Here is a 16,780-nt window from a genome sequence, read left to right on the forward strand (position 1 = left end):
GGAAGGAACAAGGCTCACAGGTGATCTGATTGGAGTTTTCAAAATCTTGAGGGGAGCTGGTGAGAGTAGATAGGGAGAAAATGTTCCGCTTTGTAAAACTCATAAGAACGAAAGGGCAAAGACTGAAAAGTGATGTGTGAAACGAAGCAAGGATGTCAGGAGGGGAAAAAAAAATTGCCACACAGTGAGAAGTCAGGGTCTGGAATGCACTGCCTAAAAATGTGGTGGAATCAGGTTCAATTCAGGCATTCAGCAGGGATACTGGATGGTTATTTGGACAGCAATGGCATGTAGGGATATGGGGAAAAGACAGGAGACCTGCTGCAGATACAATGGGCTGAATGGTCTCCTTCTGCACTGTAGCAATTCTGTAATCCTGTGATGCACTTTCTGGAGGGTCATTCATTGGTGGTCCTGTGTGGGCAGGGTTGACTCCCTGGCACTCGCAGGGCGATTCTGTAGGAGCTACCACAGGCTCTGCCATGTTTGGGGCAGGTGGTGGTCGTCACAGGAAGGGGCGGGGTGGGGCATTGTTGTGACCCCGCACTCTTTTCGCTGTTTTCACCTGGCTTCTGCTTTCTCCCCCGACAATGGGCAAGTTTCGGGGGGCTCGACACCTTTCGGATGCTCCCCTTCTTTGGGCAATCCTAGACCCGTGCTTCCAAGGTATCAGAGCGTAATCACTGTTGGAATGATATCCCAGACAGAACACCTCAGTAGCATGAACGAGCAGCTGGAACATTCATTGTACCAGGTTTCAGAATACAAAGCCAGAGTTTGCTGCATATTCTGGTCAAATGCTTTTGCATTTATCCACAAAGCACTTAGCTTTGTCTGCCTTCTGCAGCACAATGCGTACCATTCTTCCAGCAATTATGTGGCGATTACATGATTGGGATTGAGGTCAAACAATGGGTCATGTTAGAACACTGGAACCAAGTCAACATTCAGTGGCTGATCTCATAACCAGAGACAGACAAGTCTGCAGTGAGACCAATGGCCGAACATCTAGCATGGCTCAGCAATGAAAAAGCAAGGAAGTAGCTATAGACTTGGGCCGAGCTAATTCACTGAGCCAACTCTCAGTTCCAATCTCCCGCTCAGCCAAGACAACATGACTCCATCCTAATAGCTTGGTGATGCAGAACTCGAGTATTATTGGGAAAGACATGCTTTTGAAGGCATTCATCTTGCACACATCAGGACAGATACAAGAGTGCCACATTTGTGAGGGAACGAAACTCTATATGGCATGAGAAACTATGCACTGATTAATCACAGTATTATTCTCCAGAACACACTAAGAAACTATTGTCCCCGATGCATTTCTTTAATTCCTGGATGCATTGTTTGTTACCTGCAGAGGACAGGTCACACATATGGATATAGGTACAGTCCACGAATGTGTGACATAGTGGGCCTGACTGATGGGAGTTATACTGACAATCAACCTATCACACTCAGGAGCATTCAGCATCCTTTTCTCCCACAGAAGAGCTTTTACCCTCTTTGAAACTTGCCATTCTTGTATCTACCTTAACGAGTGAGAGATTAGAAATTTTAACAGCGTGCTTTTTTTTAAAAATGAATTATCATCACTGTTTGGTTTTGTTGCTAATGTGCCGTTTCAGAATGTTGTATAAAGGGCTGCCCCCAGTGTTTATTACCGGATAAATCCTTGATAGATCAGTTTTTATCTCCAGTTTCATGACAAACTAGTGGGAACCTTGATTTAAATAGAGATTCCTCCCACGAGGCTCACTAACACACACAAACAGCCCTTGATGACAGAGAGGTTAGGCACACTGGAACTGATAGATTGGCGGAACTAATTTGACAAGAAGAGATGAGCTTACCTGAGTTTGCTGACTAACCTCCAGCACTATCGCTGCCCAGTTTGAACTAGTCCTTTTTTTTTGAGTGCTGTATTTCTGCTTTCTCTTGAATGGGATATGGGCATTGATGGCAAGACAGCTATTGGTTGACCATCAGCTGCCCTTGTAAGGTCAGCTGCGCTCTTGAGCCACTGCAGTCTATGGATGCAAGTATAGAAACAAAGAAAATAGAAGCAGGAGTGGGCCATTCAGCCCTTCATACCTGTGCTGTCATTCAATACGATCATGGCCTGATCATTCAGCTCAGTCCCTTTTCTGCTTTCTCTCCCTCCCCTTTGATCCCTTTAGCTCTAAGAACAATATCTAACTCCTCCTTGCAAACAATCAGTCTTTTGGCCACAACAGCTTGCTGTGGCAGAGAATTCCTCTCTGGGTGTAGACTTTTCTCCTCATCTCAGTCCTAAACGGTTTTACATTGTATCCTTAGACTGTGACCCCTGGTTCTGAACTCCCCAGGCATTAGGAACATCCTTACTGCCATTATCCAGTCTAGTCCTGTTAGGATTTTTATTGGTTTCTCCAAGACTGCTTCCCTCATTCTTCTAAAACCTAATAAATATGTTTTAAACTCATTCAGGCTCTCTTCAGTTCTGCAATCCTAGAAATCAGCCTGGCACTGAAATGGAGGGAACACCAAGGTTTTGATTTATTGTTACTGAAAGAATGGCAATATATTTCGGAGTCACAATGGTGTGTAGCCTGGAGGGGAACTTGCGAATGGTTGTCTGCCACCCTCGTTCTTCCAGTTGGTAGTAGCTCACTTGGCACTGTTAAAGGGCACTCAATAAATTGCTGCAGTGGGTTTCCTACACACTGCTGCCACTGTGTGCCAGTGGCAGGGAAAATGGAAGTTCAAAGGGGTGTGGACGTTTAAGAGTGCCAATCAAGCAGGTTTCTTGTCCTAGGGATGGTGCCAAAGCTTCTCGAGCGTTGTTGGAGCTGCACCCATCCAGGCAAGCGGGGAGTATTCCATCACACTCCTGACTTGTAGATGGTGGGACAGAATTTGTGGAGTCAGATGAGTTCCCATCACAAAACTCTCACCCTTAACCCGCTCCTCCAGCCACAGTATTTACAAGATCTGATCCACTTGCCCAGGCCCTGGGCTATAGCTAGATGTTGGATTGCTTGCAAAGCTCACAGTGACACTGTTCAGCTTCTCTTTTACTTTACTTTGGAGGCTCTTCATTACAATGACAGGTGGTAGCATAGGCCGAGAAACTCGCTTTACCTGAAGCCAAGTCTCTCTTGTCAGATTCCGCAGGGAGTTGATCAATCCACCTTCAACGCACTGGTGCGGCAGTCATTGACAGAGATGGCTGGCTCTCATCCTGCCACATCCTTCCCTTTGCAACAGATGCCTTCAAGAAGTGCACATGATGGACTCACCAGACGGACAATGATAAGCGAACAATCACCAGCAACAGATTCAGGACTGTTGTCTTGTTGCATCTCTTGCAACCAAGCAGCTACAGAGATGTAGAATACTTTACAAAAATTTTCAAAAATGCTACAGATTCCCCAGAGGCTAAATGCTGATACAGACTGTATTGCTAAAAGGCTGCACTCACACCACAGATTAAACTAATATAGCAACCCATCACTGGCATTGCTGATCAATCTCAGAGATGGTTGTGACAACCAAATAATTTACTAAAGCCATCTCGGAATTATTAACTTCAATAAAATACCGCACAGCAATCTGCAAAAGTGAATCCATCAGCTCCTTTTCGCTGTAACCCCTCATTTCCCACATACGGAGATATATATACAAGTTGACTCTTCTGAAATTGTTCAGGGAGATGCAGATTTCTAATCAAAAGTAAACCTTGCTTGCAATCTTGCAATTGATCTCTGAAATCTCAGGAATTCTTTTCCTCTTGACTGGCACAAGACATCTGCTCCAGCAACTCACTCTCTCGCTCTCTCTCCAGCCTGTGAGGAATGATTGGAAGAATGTATCTAAGAGTCTCCCTCCTCCCTCTGTATTCTTCACCCTGCCTAAACACCTCCAAAAGAAATAGCAGCACAAACAGGCCTTTCAGCCCCCTCGAGCTTGCTCTATCATTCAACAGGATCATGGCAAATATGACATTCCTCATGGACACTTTCCTGTCCTTTCCTTGATTCCCTTTCTGATCAAGGATCTGTCTCAGCCTTAAACATACACAAGGCCTTGGCCCTGACTGCTCTCTGCGACTAGGAGTTCCAAAGACCCTCAAGCCTCAGAAGAAATTCCTCCTCATTTCAGTCTTAAATGGGTGCCCCTTTATCCACTCTGTTCCTAGACTCTCTTGTGAGGGAAACATTCTCCGAACCCAATGAGAAATTAAACTAAATAAATAAAGTTTAAGCTACAAAGGGAGGACAGCCAGCACTGAAAACTGGTGACACTTCACAGTCAAACACGGTGTCCATTTTCTGTCAATGTCACTCCCCAAATCCAGTGCAAGTGTGTGTGACAAGTGGCCTGGTCCTATGCTATGTCTGTGCCAACAGGAAGGCAAGACCAGCTCCGCCAAGCTTTGTTTCAATTCCTTTCAGCACTCCGGCAATTTTGAAGGGGTAACCAGGCACAGCGCTCAGAATGCAGTGTGAAGCTTTGCAGCCGCAAATTCCACTGGATTTATTTTTGCAACAAACTCGAAGAGGAATTAAAACAGGCTTCTCCAACAAGAACGCGCTCTCTTTTCAGAGAGCTCCAATTGAAATAAAACCAAACTACGCAACAAAGTTACAAGATGAAATATCATGATCTTTCAGCAGCTGTTATTTCGATCACTCATAAGCACAGATGTAAAGCAACATGCTGATTACAGGCAGGATTTCTGCTCAAGGTTTTTGGCTGTGTTAGACAGTTCTGACCTATTCGAAATTAAATATTGCAGCTTATAAAACACTGGGGTCAGTCTGTGTCAGTTTATGTTTGACCAACAAAAGGCAACCTGTGATTTTTTTTTCACAAAATCTCTCAAAGATTTGTTCTCTTAACTTTTGGGAAGGAGCATTTATCATTACTTTGTTGACCAACATACTCTGCAATTGCCTCAAGGTTTATTGTTGCTTCAGACATTCACCATTCATGCCTTTTTGTCCTTTATCTTTGCTCTTCAGAGTTAAAAATAATGGAATCCTCTGTGTGATCAGTGGAAGTCATCCAAAGCAGCTTATCAGATGGGGTGCATGTGGAAAAAGGCCTTAAACTAGTCAAAAACTTAAACTGTTCATCCATCAATCAATTCTTTGATGAGGGAAGTCTTGCTGGCCAACTGTGTCACATATGTCTCCCTAAAATAGTTTCAAATTTTTCTTTTGAAATTCCTCTTTTACAGCCTAAGGATATCCCTATATCTTACTGGAGTCTCCCAAGGGATAAAATTCACTGTCTGCAAGGCAGGAATTTAGGAATCTTAAAAATAGCAACAGCAAAACATCATTTGCATTTCACAGATCTCTCAAATTAATTTAAAGCTTTACACTTCGAATTTGTGGCATCATGATTCAAAATTACATTTTCCGGATTTTTGTTTTGCAGTCATGAGTTCAACTCATTCTTGACACTGCTGCCACACTCTCTCTTTTCAAACACTGAATTGCAATCATCACAAATAAACACAGAACATTGAAAATGAGAAACAACGAAAGAGGATGGAGTTGTTCAGATACTCAGTGAGAGAAAGAGGAACAGGTAGTCATTTGCAGCTTTGCTAGATCACAGTGAACGTGCCTTTCTGGAAAGATTACCCTCCTCTGTTCTCTCAAGGAATCAACAACAATCCTGTACACTATCCAGCATTTTGCCCCTCTTGGATTAAACACGCAACATGCAATTTCTCCAGATCAACCACAACATGACTTAATGCAAACACAACATGTTTACAACTAACCAGTTCAGAAACACCTATCCTGTTTAATGTTATTTTACTCCCACATACTTCAAGGACTAAATCATTTCTATTTTAGGGCTTTATGTCTTAGAGAAGTCAGGACTAATAAAGTGCTTCTCCGCACAACAAAAAATACCCGAGCACAGCTTCTACATTTACTTTTGAGCATTAAAAAGAAGTGAAAATACTTTGTTTCTTGTTAATGAATATTTGTACAGTCAACATTGACTTAATAATCATGCAATCTGATTCCATAATGATTATGTTGTTGGAAATCAATCAAATACTTCATTCAACATAAATGCATAACCAAATGAGCCACTGCTTACCTGCAGTAAGTTCTTTGCAATAAAATGGGTTTAATATTCTTACCTTGTTTTGATCTGTCCAGTAAAGGAACAGTCCTTGTGGATCCACTTTCAATGTAACAGGAGTTACAGTTGTGGAATCCTGGCAACAAGGAAGAAACAGACAAAAGTTATGCTACTTGCTGTGACCACTTCGTGTTTATAAAAAACAGTGTTAATAATAACACTGATCACCTCTGGATGAAAATTTCGAAAGGCATGTAAACATGGTCATTCACATTTGATACTTCTTTAACTTGTAGTTCTCCTCACAAATTTCCTTCAAACACATTACTGCATAAAAATGTACCAAGTCATGATGCCTTTTAAAAAAAAGGCACAACATTGAGCAGTAGAGTCACAGTGATGAACAGCATGGAAACAGACCCTTCAGTCCAACTCATCCAAGCTGACCAGATATCCTAAATGAACGTAGTCCCATTTGCCAGCACGTGGCCTTTTAACACCCTAACTATTCATGTACCCATCCAGATGCCTTTTAAATGTTGTAATTGTACCAGCCTCCAGCACTTCCTCTGGCAGCTGATTCCTTACAAGCCCCATCCGCTGCGTGAAAAAGTTGCCCCTTAAGTTCTTTTAAAATCTTTCCCCTCGCACCTTAAACCTATGCCCTCTAGTATTCACACAGTAAACGGCTAAGCCTTCCTGGAGTTTTCTGAACACAGTTAGATGTGGCAGCAGCTACTTTGAAGTCTTCAATATCATTTTGGTAAATAGCAAGTGTTAACGGCATTCCATTTTCAACGAGTAATGTTTATTGAATAATAACTTCAAGTTCATTTACAGGGGAAAGATAATACCATAAGAATTGTTGAGAGTGTGCCTACTGTGATCTTAAGCTTAGCAAGAAGATACAGCACCCTCAACCTATTGATGGGTTTAATCTCTGCAATTGTACTCAGCTACTTTTGTAACTGTGGAGATGGAGCTCAAGGTGCTGGAAAACAGATACTATGTGATTCGTGACCCTATGAAATAGAAAGGAATGCTTTACACCAATGGTCCTTTTAAAGGTGCTGTAACTGCTTCAAATGCACCTGCTTCTGTTTTTTTTAAAAAAAAGTTTTGCTCTTAAAAGCTCTCCTCCAGGCCCCTACAACCACCCCTGTCAGATCGTAATTGCTTGGTTTTCATTAAAAAGCAATAATGCGCATGGGTGTAAATGTGGTTACGACTGCATTGTTGCACATCAGATTTCAGAACCGCAGACACCACACAATTTGCATCACCCCAATTAAAAACAAACCATCACACCAGCTGATTTTACAGCCACCCACTGAGCAGAACAAAGTCAGAGTTTGCACCTTACACTGGGGGATCAGCACAGAGCTGAATTGGTGTGTTCAATTTCTGCCAGTTATCCCAATACTTCAGTGCAACACACCGACCAAAGTGACATAAACATAGTCATAAATCATTGCTGAGCAGAGGCACAGGCCCATGGGCTCAAACAGACACAGACCAAAAGGTGCGCACACACAGACACACACACATGCTCAAACAGACACAGACCTACAGCACGCACGCACACACACGTTCTCAGGCACCAGCCAAACGTGTGCACATGCACATACAAACATGTGCTCAGACACAAACCAAAGGCTAGCGCGCACACATACACAGACACAGGTGCTCAAACAGACACAGACCAAAGGCACATGCACACACATACGTGCTCAAATGGACACAGACCAAAGGCACACACGTGCACACAAACACACATGCTCAAATAGACCAAAGGCACACACGTGCACACAAACACATGCTTGAACAGACAAACCAAAGGTGCACACGTGCACACACATACCTGCTCGAATAGAGGCAGAACAAAGGCGTGTGTGCACACATACACATGCTTGAATAGACGCAGGCCAAAGGTACACACGCACACGTGCTCAAAGACAGACCAAAGGCACATGTGCACACACACACATGCACAAGTAGACACAGACCGAAGGCACATGCACACACACATGCTCAAACAGACACAGACCAAAGGCTCACACACAAATATACAAACTGAAATATACACAGACCAAACATACACATATAAGCTCAAATACACAGCCCAAAAGAAGCGCGCACACACACACGCTGAAATACACACACAGCCGGTCACATGCTGGAACCTGATCCCCAGGCTGAAAACGGGCAGGAAACAAAGCTTCCCAAATGTTGGACACACGCACGTCTCGGGGGGGGGGTGGAAGAAAAAGACACGAGTTGCATTGAGGCAAGCCGCTAACCCAGAGAGGAATACGTCCGTGGGAGAGCACAGAGGGGTGTGGGGAGCGCACAAGCGAGGCAGAGTCGAGACCAGTGCCCCAGGCAGCGGCTGGTGCTGGGGAAGGCTGACAGCGGAACCATCAGCGGGCTATTTTTAACGCGTCTCTCCCACCTCCCCGTGCCCTACCGGCCGGTGACAAGATTAGCGAGAGAGTCGCACCCTTGGATTGGAAGAGCTTCAGTGAAACAGCAGCCAGCCCTGCTCGGAAGCAGACAGAGAGAGAAAACATGGATTACACAATAAATAAACAAACAAACAAACAAGGGGGATGCTTTGTAAATATTTAGACGGGGGAGAAAGTAAATGAGCAAAGCATTCAGCTACAAATAAAAAGACGCAGATTTGGTTACAGGAAATACAGCTGCTATATTCCAGTCGCAATACTCACATCGTCCCATTTCATAAATTTGCATCCCTTCCTTAAGTTCTCGGGTACGCTGACAGGTTTGAGCTGAAGGGCGTGTACTCCAGCCATTGAGATACATTTAAACTTCTCTAACTCGAAGTGGTGGAGGTGGGGGGGGGGAATATATAAACTGATCTGATTAACCCCCCCAATACAACAGAAACCCAACAGCAAATGGAAGAAAAAAAATAACGACAAATCAGCTGGCAGTTTTCCTCCCCCAACCTTTTTTTTAATGTTCTTCCTTTGCCCCCATCCTCCAACACACTGTGCACCCCCTCGCCAGGGCCACGACCACTGAATCAGTTGACACACATCAAAATAAAAAACAGCCCCAGTGTCAACACTGGGATAGCCGAGTGACTCAGTTCGCTCACGTTGTCTGTTCAGTGGTCTCGGGAGCAGAAACCAGACACTGAGGGGAGAATCAGTGTTGAAAGCTGCAGCAAGACCCCTGAAACGCTACAGGCAATAGACACCAGCATTCTATGCTTTTTTTTAAAAAAAATGAAAAGCCAGTAAGTGACTGTCTCTCCGTTCAGCACAGCTCTCTATGTGTGTGTCCCTCTCTCTCTCTCGCACACACAAACACATGTAGAGTGCACAGCGACTCCTAGCTAACAGCAATTGTCACAGCCAATAGCATGAGAGCTCAGCATGTCTGCTACTCCAAAGCAAAACATCTTCAAATTGTGTGGATTTTTACAGAAACACATCCCCTTTCCATACTTGTGAACAGCACCTACCTATAAGACACACCACGGGATTTCAAGGATGTTCTCAGGGTCGGTGGGTGGCGGTTTGAGCTACAGGGAGAGGCTAAATAGGCTGGGGGCTATATTCCCTGGAGCACCGGAGGGGAGGGATGTCCTGATAGAAGTGTCTAAAATAGTGAGGGGTGTGGACGGCATGAATAGTCAAGGTCTTTTCCCCAGGGTGGGGGCATCCTAAACCAGAGGACATCGATTTAAGTTGAACATAGAACATAGAACAGTACAGCACAGAACAGGCCCTTCAGCCCACAATGTTGTGCCGACCATTGATCCTCATGTATGCACCCTCAAATTTCTGTGACCATATACATGTCCAGCAGTCTCTTAAATGACCCCAATGACCTTGCTTCCACAACTGCTGCTGGCAACGCATTCCATGCTCCCACAACTCTCTGCGTAAAGAACCTGCCTCTGACATCCCCTCTATGCTTTCCTCCAAACAGCTTAAAACTATGACCCCTCGTGCTAGCCATTTCTGCCCTGGGAAATAGTCTCTGGCTATCAACTCTATCTATGCCTCTCATTATCTTGTATACCTCAATTAGGTCCCCTCTCCTCCTCCTTTTCTCCAATGAAAAGAGACCGAGCTCAGTCAACCTCTCTTCATAAGATAAGCCCTCCAGTCCAGGCAGCATCCTGGTAAACCTCCTCTGAACCCTCTCCAAAGCATCCACATCTTTCCTATAATAGGGCGCCCAGAACTGGATGCAGTATTCCAAGTGCGGTCTAACCAAAGTTTTATAGAGCTGCAACAAGATGTCACGACTCTTAAACTCAATCCCCCTGTTAATGAAAGCCAAAACACCATATGCTTTCTTAACAACCCTGTCCACTTGGGTGGCCATTTTAAGGGATCTATGTATCTGCACACCAAGATCCCTCTGTTCCTCCACGCTGCCAAGAATCCTATCCTTAATCCTGTACTCAGCTTTCAAATTCGACCTTCCAAAATGCATCACCTCGCATTTATCCAGGTTGAACTCCATCTGCCACCTCTCAGCCCATCTCTGCATCCTGTCAATGTCCCGCTGCAGCCTACAACAGCCCTCTACACTGTCAACGACACCTCCGACCTTTGTGTCGTCTGCAAACTTGCTGACCCATCCTTCAATCCCCTCGTCCAAGTCATTAATAAAAATTACAAACAGTAGAGGCCCAAGGACAGAGCCCTGTGGAACTCCACTCACCACTGACTTCCAGGCAGAATATTTTCCTTCTACTACCACTCGCTGTCTTCTGTTGGCCAGCCAATTCTGTATCCAAGCAGCTAAGTTCCCCTGTATCCCATTCCTCCTGACCTTCTGAATGAGCCTACCATGGGGAACCTTATCAAATGCCTTACTGAAGTCCATATACACCACATCCACAGCTCGACCCTCATCAACTTTTCTAGTCACATCCTCAAAAAACTCAATAAGGTTTGTAAGGCATGACCTACCCCTCACAAAGCCGTGTTGACTGTATTTGATCAAGCCATGCTCTTCCAGATGGTCATAAATCTTATCCCTCAGAATCCTTTCTAACACCTTGCAGACGACAGACGTGAGACTTACCAGTCTATAATTGCCGGGGATTGCCCTATTTCCTTTCTTGAAGAGAGGAATTACATTTGCCTCTCTCCAGTCCTCAGGTACGACTCCAGTGGAGAGCGAGGATGCAAAGATCTTCGCAAGTGGCGAAGCAATTGCATTTCTCGCAATTGCATTTCTCGTTGAGAGGGGAAAACATTTGAAAGGGACCTAAGAGGCAACTTTTTCACGCAGCGGGCAGTGTGTGTATGGAATGAGCTGCCAGAGGAGGTGGTGGAGGCTGGTACAATTACAACATTTAAAGCCATAGGAGGGTATGTGGGTAGAAAGCGGTTAGAGGGATATGGGCCAAATGCTGGCAAATGGAACTGGATTGATTTAGGATATCTGTTTGGCAAGGATGAGTTAGACCGAAGGGTCTGTTTCCATGCTGTACAGCCCTATGACAATGACTCTCATGATCTAACATCAAGCTGAATGTTCATGAGGGATAACATTAGCCTCACTTTCTTACCATGTATACCACAAGCAAAGTGATGATTGAAACAATTTTGTGGTAATTTTGCTTTTAGAATAGCTATTTTTTGACTGTGTTCCATGATACACAGTTCTGAGTCTTAGCACAGTTGGGTAGTCTTCCCTACAAAAACTGAAAGAACTACCGATGCTGGAAATCAGAAACAGGAACAGAAATTGCTGGAAAAGTTCAGCAGGTCAGGCAGCATCTGTGGAGAGAAATCAGAGTTAACGTTTTGGGTCCTGTGACCCTTCCTCAGAACTGAGGTAATTTTCCTGTCAGGTTGGTTAGCAACTTACAGACTGGCAGAATTTCAAGGCTCAACCAAATGACCCCCTTCAGCTGACTCTCTGCTGCAATAAAATAATATTTCTTCCTCCACCGAGGAAGTTTCTCTGCCAGCAGAAGGCCTGTATTGTGAGGGCTTTAGGACTAAACATGTGACCTCAGCTGTCCGAGGCAGACGGTGGGAGAACTGCCGTTCAATCACATGTGCAAATCTGCGTGTCAACATCTAACAGTCAGGATGGGTACTCTGCCACATTTGTCGCCATGGTGCCAACTGCTGCTGGCCATCCTATCCAATAGCTCCAAAGTCAATCTTATCACAACTGTGTGTGGTCCCTTTCGAAATCAGGCCACTGGAGATCAGGGTCCAGCCTGAATCGCAGAGAGGAAATACATTCCTCCAGTTATTGCCTTCTCTTCATCTGCAGCCTCTTTGATCCTGCTCCACTGTGTTCTGTAACACTTCTTCAGGGATGCGCTCAGATTTTCAGATAACAGCCACAAGTCAAATCTTCGGAATGTAGCAGAGAGCTGAGTGCACTGTTTTTGGAAGTTCTGCATAAGGTTGAAGCATCTGCTAGTTGTGCAGTTTAGAGTCATCATGATGTACAGCATGAAAACAGACCCTTCAGTAAAACTCATCCATGCTGACCAGATATCCTAAATTATTCGAGTCCCATTTGCCAGCATATAGCCCATATCTCTCAAATCCTTCCCATTCATATATCCATCTAGATGCTTTTTAAATGTTGTAATTGTACCAGACCCCACCACTTCCTCTGGTAGTTAGATAATAGACTGGAAACTGTGAACATGATATCCATACTCAGAAGCAGAAGACAACCAAAAGTATCAGAATACCTATTGCATCTACTTCAATCATAGACTTATAGGAAATTGTAAGGACCAAAAGACACAGAAGTAAAAGTGGGCTATTTATAGAATCATACAGTATAGAAGAGGCCCTTCAGCCCACTGAGCACTGGCAAAAATCTATGCTAACCTTACATCAGTCCCAGTTTTCAACATTTGACCCCTAGTCTGCTCTACCATTCAATGAGATCATACTCGATCTGATATTCCTCAACTCCACTCTCCAGCCTTTTCTCCATAACCTTCGGTTCCCTTATTGCTTAAAAATCTATCTGATCCTTGAATGAACTGAACATACAACACAGAATGAGGTTATTTGGTCCATCATGCCCATGCTGATCCTTTTTTGCCTGTAACCCTGCAAATGCCTCATCCTCAAATATCTGACCAATCTCCTTACAATATTACTGATTGAAACAACTTGCCACCTCTCATGAGGCTGGCCATTCCACAGCCTGACAATGTTTTCAGTGAGCAATTTCTTCCTCATCTTTCCCTCCAGATGTTCTGCCAATGACTTTAACTCTGTGATCTTTAGTTATTGACACACTCACCAGAGGAGATAGCTTTCCTCTCTCTCTTCTCAACCTGTAAATCTCTATTACGTTGTCTCTCAGGAGTACCTTTTCCAATCAGAACAATGTTGTGTAACATTGTCGATTGTCAGAATAAATTTGGGGATTACCTGTGTAGCTATCCAGTTCCCACAAATTAGCCTGATTTTACACCGCCAGTCCAATTTCATTCAATTGTTTGAGGAAATGATAACCTCAGTCAATTATATTAAGGTTTACAATGCTGCTGATTTTGACCACAAAACTGCACCTGAAAAATATCAGCACAAGAGGTCACTATCTAAACTCAAGGCTGTGGGGATTCATGGCAAAACACAGGCGTGAATAAAGAAATTGGCTAGAGGAATAACCCATTCAGAGAGAGAAAGATCATATATCTGGGGACGGTAGAAAGTAGGGAGTACAACATCTCATGGGCCAGTGTTGGCAGCTATGTTGTTTCAAATTCGCACTGAAACTAACACTAATGAGCTAAATGTGAAAGGATCAAGTTTGCAAACAGAGAAGCAGAGGATTTGAAGAAGGCAGCTCAGAAATCACAGAACACATGCAAATAAAATATGTGGGTGGACTGATAAAGGTAGATGAAATGTAATGCGGATATATATGTAAAATATGAGCTAAAACGAGAAAGTGCTGGAGAAGCTTAGCAAGCCTGGCTGCATCTGTGGAGCCAGAAATGAGTTAAGATTTTGATTTCAATATGCCTCTTCATTGGAGGAAAGTTCAGACTGGACTTAAAATGTTACCCTGTTTCTCTCCCCACAGACCTGCTGAGTTTTGCCAGCACTTTCTGCTGTTGTTTCAAATCTCCGGCATCTGCTGAACATTGCTTCTATTTTAGCTTAACATGCAAACTGGCATATTTGGAGCTGGAGCAGGAGTTTCAGCCCTATTGTTAAGTTGTTTGTACTGTGTGTGTGTGTGTGTGTGTGTGTGTGTGTGTGTGTGTGTGTGTGTGTGTGTGTGTGTGTGTGTGTGTGTGTGTGTGTGTGTGTTTTGTATGTGTATGTGTATGCGTGCATGTGTGTGTGTCTGTATGTCTGCACAAAGGCTTTGAATCAGACTTACAGTTCCCAACCTTTCCCAGTCAGATCTCATTAACATGAGAAAAGCTAAGGCGAAGAATTAAGTCAAGCAAAGTCAAGCAGTGTTGTTCTTATGGGGATAAAAGGCTGATCATTATGCTGCACTTTATGGTTTCAAATGATTACTTTAACAAGAACCATGATTATGCTTATGTTGGAGTCGTAAAGCTACACTGTAGTTGGAAATAATGCTTTTGATTTGAGGAACAAGTTTTACAGCTGTAACTATTATAATTTCTAATATCGTTGTGAAAAGATAAATTATTCCAAACATGCTGTTGGGAACGTTTAGCCAAGTATTTGTTTTAGAAATAAAAACTGAAGTAATTACAAATGCTGTAAATCAGAAACAAAAACAGGAATTCCTAGAAAAACTCAGCAGGTCTGGCAGCATCAATGGGGAGAAATCAGTTAGTCTTTCGGGTTGAGTGACCCTTCCTCAGAACTACCCGAGACTCTAACTCTGAGCTTAACCAGCATTGTCAGTTTGTGTTGGTTTTAGAAATGCTGATTTTCTTCTGTTGCAGAACCTTATAATTTCTATTTGGAGCAGTTGTCCTTTCAAAGAGGGTCCTCTGGTGAAAATTGTCATTGACTATAGCATCATTGTCATCCTTCAATTGTTGTATATGTGTGTGAAGATGATCAGAATTTGGAAGGACCTGCCCACTTGTCTCAGCACCTACAAAGCCTTTTCAAAACTCCATCCTTCTGTCACAATAGCTGTTTTCCTGAATGAGGGCAGACAAAATAGGAGGTCCTTATAGAAGGCAACAGTTGAGTAGAGTTTATGGCCTCATTCACTCCATGGGGTAGTCTCCTTGTCATCATCTGAGCACCTTCTTCAATGATCAGGGAGACGTTGGTTGATCAGAACAGACAGTCTCAACAGCAGTTGTCTGAATAGTGAAGAAACAATGAAGGATTGCAAACTTTACAACCTGGAAGGGCATTAACTGAAAGGTTATCTTCAGAGATAATAATCAGAGCAATTGATGAGTAGTAAGTCCTCCTGAGCAAGCAATGGCCCATCCTGCCTTAAGAGGAGCCTTGCAGAAATAAAGAAGACATCTTGCAGAGGAGATTTACCAGGATGTTGCCTGGTATGGAGGGAAGGTCTTATGAGGAAAGGCTGAGGGGTTTGAGGCTGTTTCCATTCGAGAGAAGAAGGTTAAGAAGTGACCTAATAGAGACATACAAGATGATCAGAGGGTTAGATAGGGTGGACAGTGAGAGCCTTTTTCCTTGGATGGTGATGGCTAGCATGAGGGGACATGGGTTTAAATTGAGGGGCGATAGATATAGGACAGATGTCAGAGGTAGATTCTTTACTCAGAAAATAGTAAGGTCGTGGAATGCCCTGCCTGCAACAGTTGTAGACTCGCCAACTTTAAGGGTATTTAAATGGCCATTGGATAAACATACGGATGATAATGGAATAGTGTAGGTTAGATGGGCTTCAGATTGGTTTCACAGGTCGGTGCAACATGGAGGGCCGAAGGCCCTGTTCTGCGCTGTAATGATCTATGTTCTATGTTCTATGGCAACATCGTAGGAGCAATGGAGTGACCATCCTCCACTGTCTGTGTATTAAAGAGTTGCAGTGATAAAACACTGGCTCGGTGCTTAACGCTCTTTCCTGCATTAAAAAGATACCTTTTGACCACTTATGTGGGACTGTTGCTATCTTCAACAATAAAATACTGCAGTGGATATTATAGAATCTAGCTTATTTGGTAACGAGTTGCTCATCCACTCTTCCAGTAAATTTCCCAACTGGTGAAGTCAGGAATTATTCCCTGGTGTCTGAGTCACTGAATTGTTAAAGAGACCCATTGTGTCCACACTGGATCTATTGCCGATCTCCTGCCTTTTCATCCCTATCCCTGCACAACATATCTATCCAAATAATCATCCAATTTCCCCTTGAATGCCTCAAACTGCCTCTTGAGTGGTGATGGGAGAAAGTATCCTTCATAGGGCAGGGCACTCTGAAAGTTGATATCATCTCATTTCATGGAGTGGCATAATATTTAGAACAAGGTAAACAAAACGGCACTGAAATTTCAAAGGGAATCTGGCAGCTGGAGAGTGGTGGGAGATGTGATGGAATACCACCCACTAGACTGGATGAGTGCGCCCTCAAAAACACTCAAGAAGCTTGACACCATCCAGCACAAAGCCGCCCGCTTGTTGACACTGCACCCACAAGCATCCACTCCCTCCACCACTGACGCTCAGTAGCAGCACTGTGTACTCTCTACCAAGATGCTCTGCAGAAAGTCACTATAGAT

At 43.8% G+C, this 16,780-nt stretch overlaps 1 protein-coding gene across 2 annotated transcripts in view; it reads right to left on the bottom strand.

Moving 5' to 3' along the window:
* The window catches only part of LOC125454822 (1-phosphatidylinositol 4,5-bisphosphate phosphodiesterase beta-1), a 690,999-nt gene extending 681,493 nt beyond the window's left edge, over positions 1 to 9,506 (bottom strand). For both annotated transcript variants that reach the window (XM_059648337.1, XM_059648338.1), the window contains exons 1-2: positions 8,826 to 9,506; positions 6,155 to 6,232 (exon numbers count right to left, since the gene is read on the bottom strand). In XM_059648337.1, the coding sequence (XP_059504320.1) occupies positions 6,155 to 6,232; positions 8,826 to 8,912 (165 nt within the window). In that variant the 5' untranslated portion in view covers positions 8,913 to 9,506. The remainder of the gene's footprint in view (positions 1 to 6,154; positions 6,233 to 8,825) is intronic.
* Positions 9,507 to 16,780: the final 7,274 nt, after the last annotated feature.

This window comes from Stegostoma tigrinum, chromosome 9 (genome assembly GCF_030684315.1).
Source record: "Stegostoma tigrinum isolate sSteTig4 chromosome 9, sSteTig4.hap1, whole genome shotgun sequence".
Lineage (NCBI taxonomy): Eukaryota > Metazoa > Chordata > Chondrichthyes > Orectolobiformes > Stegostomatidae > Stegostoma > Stegostoma tigrinum.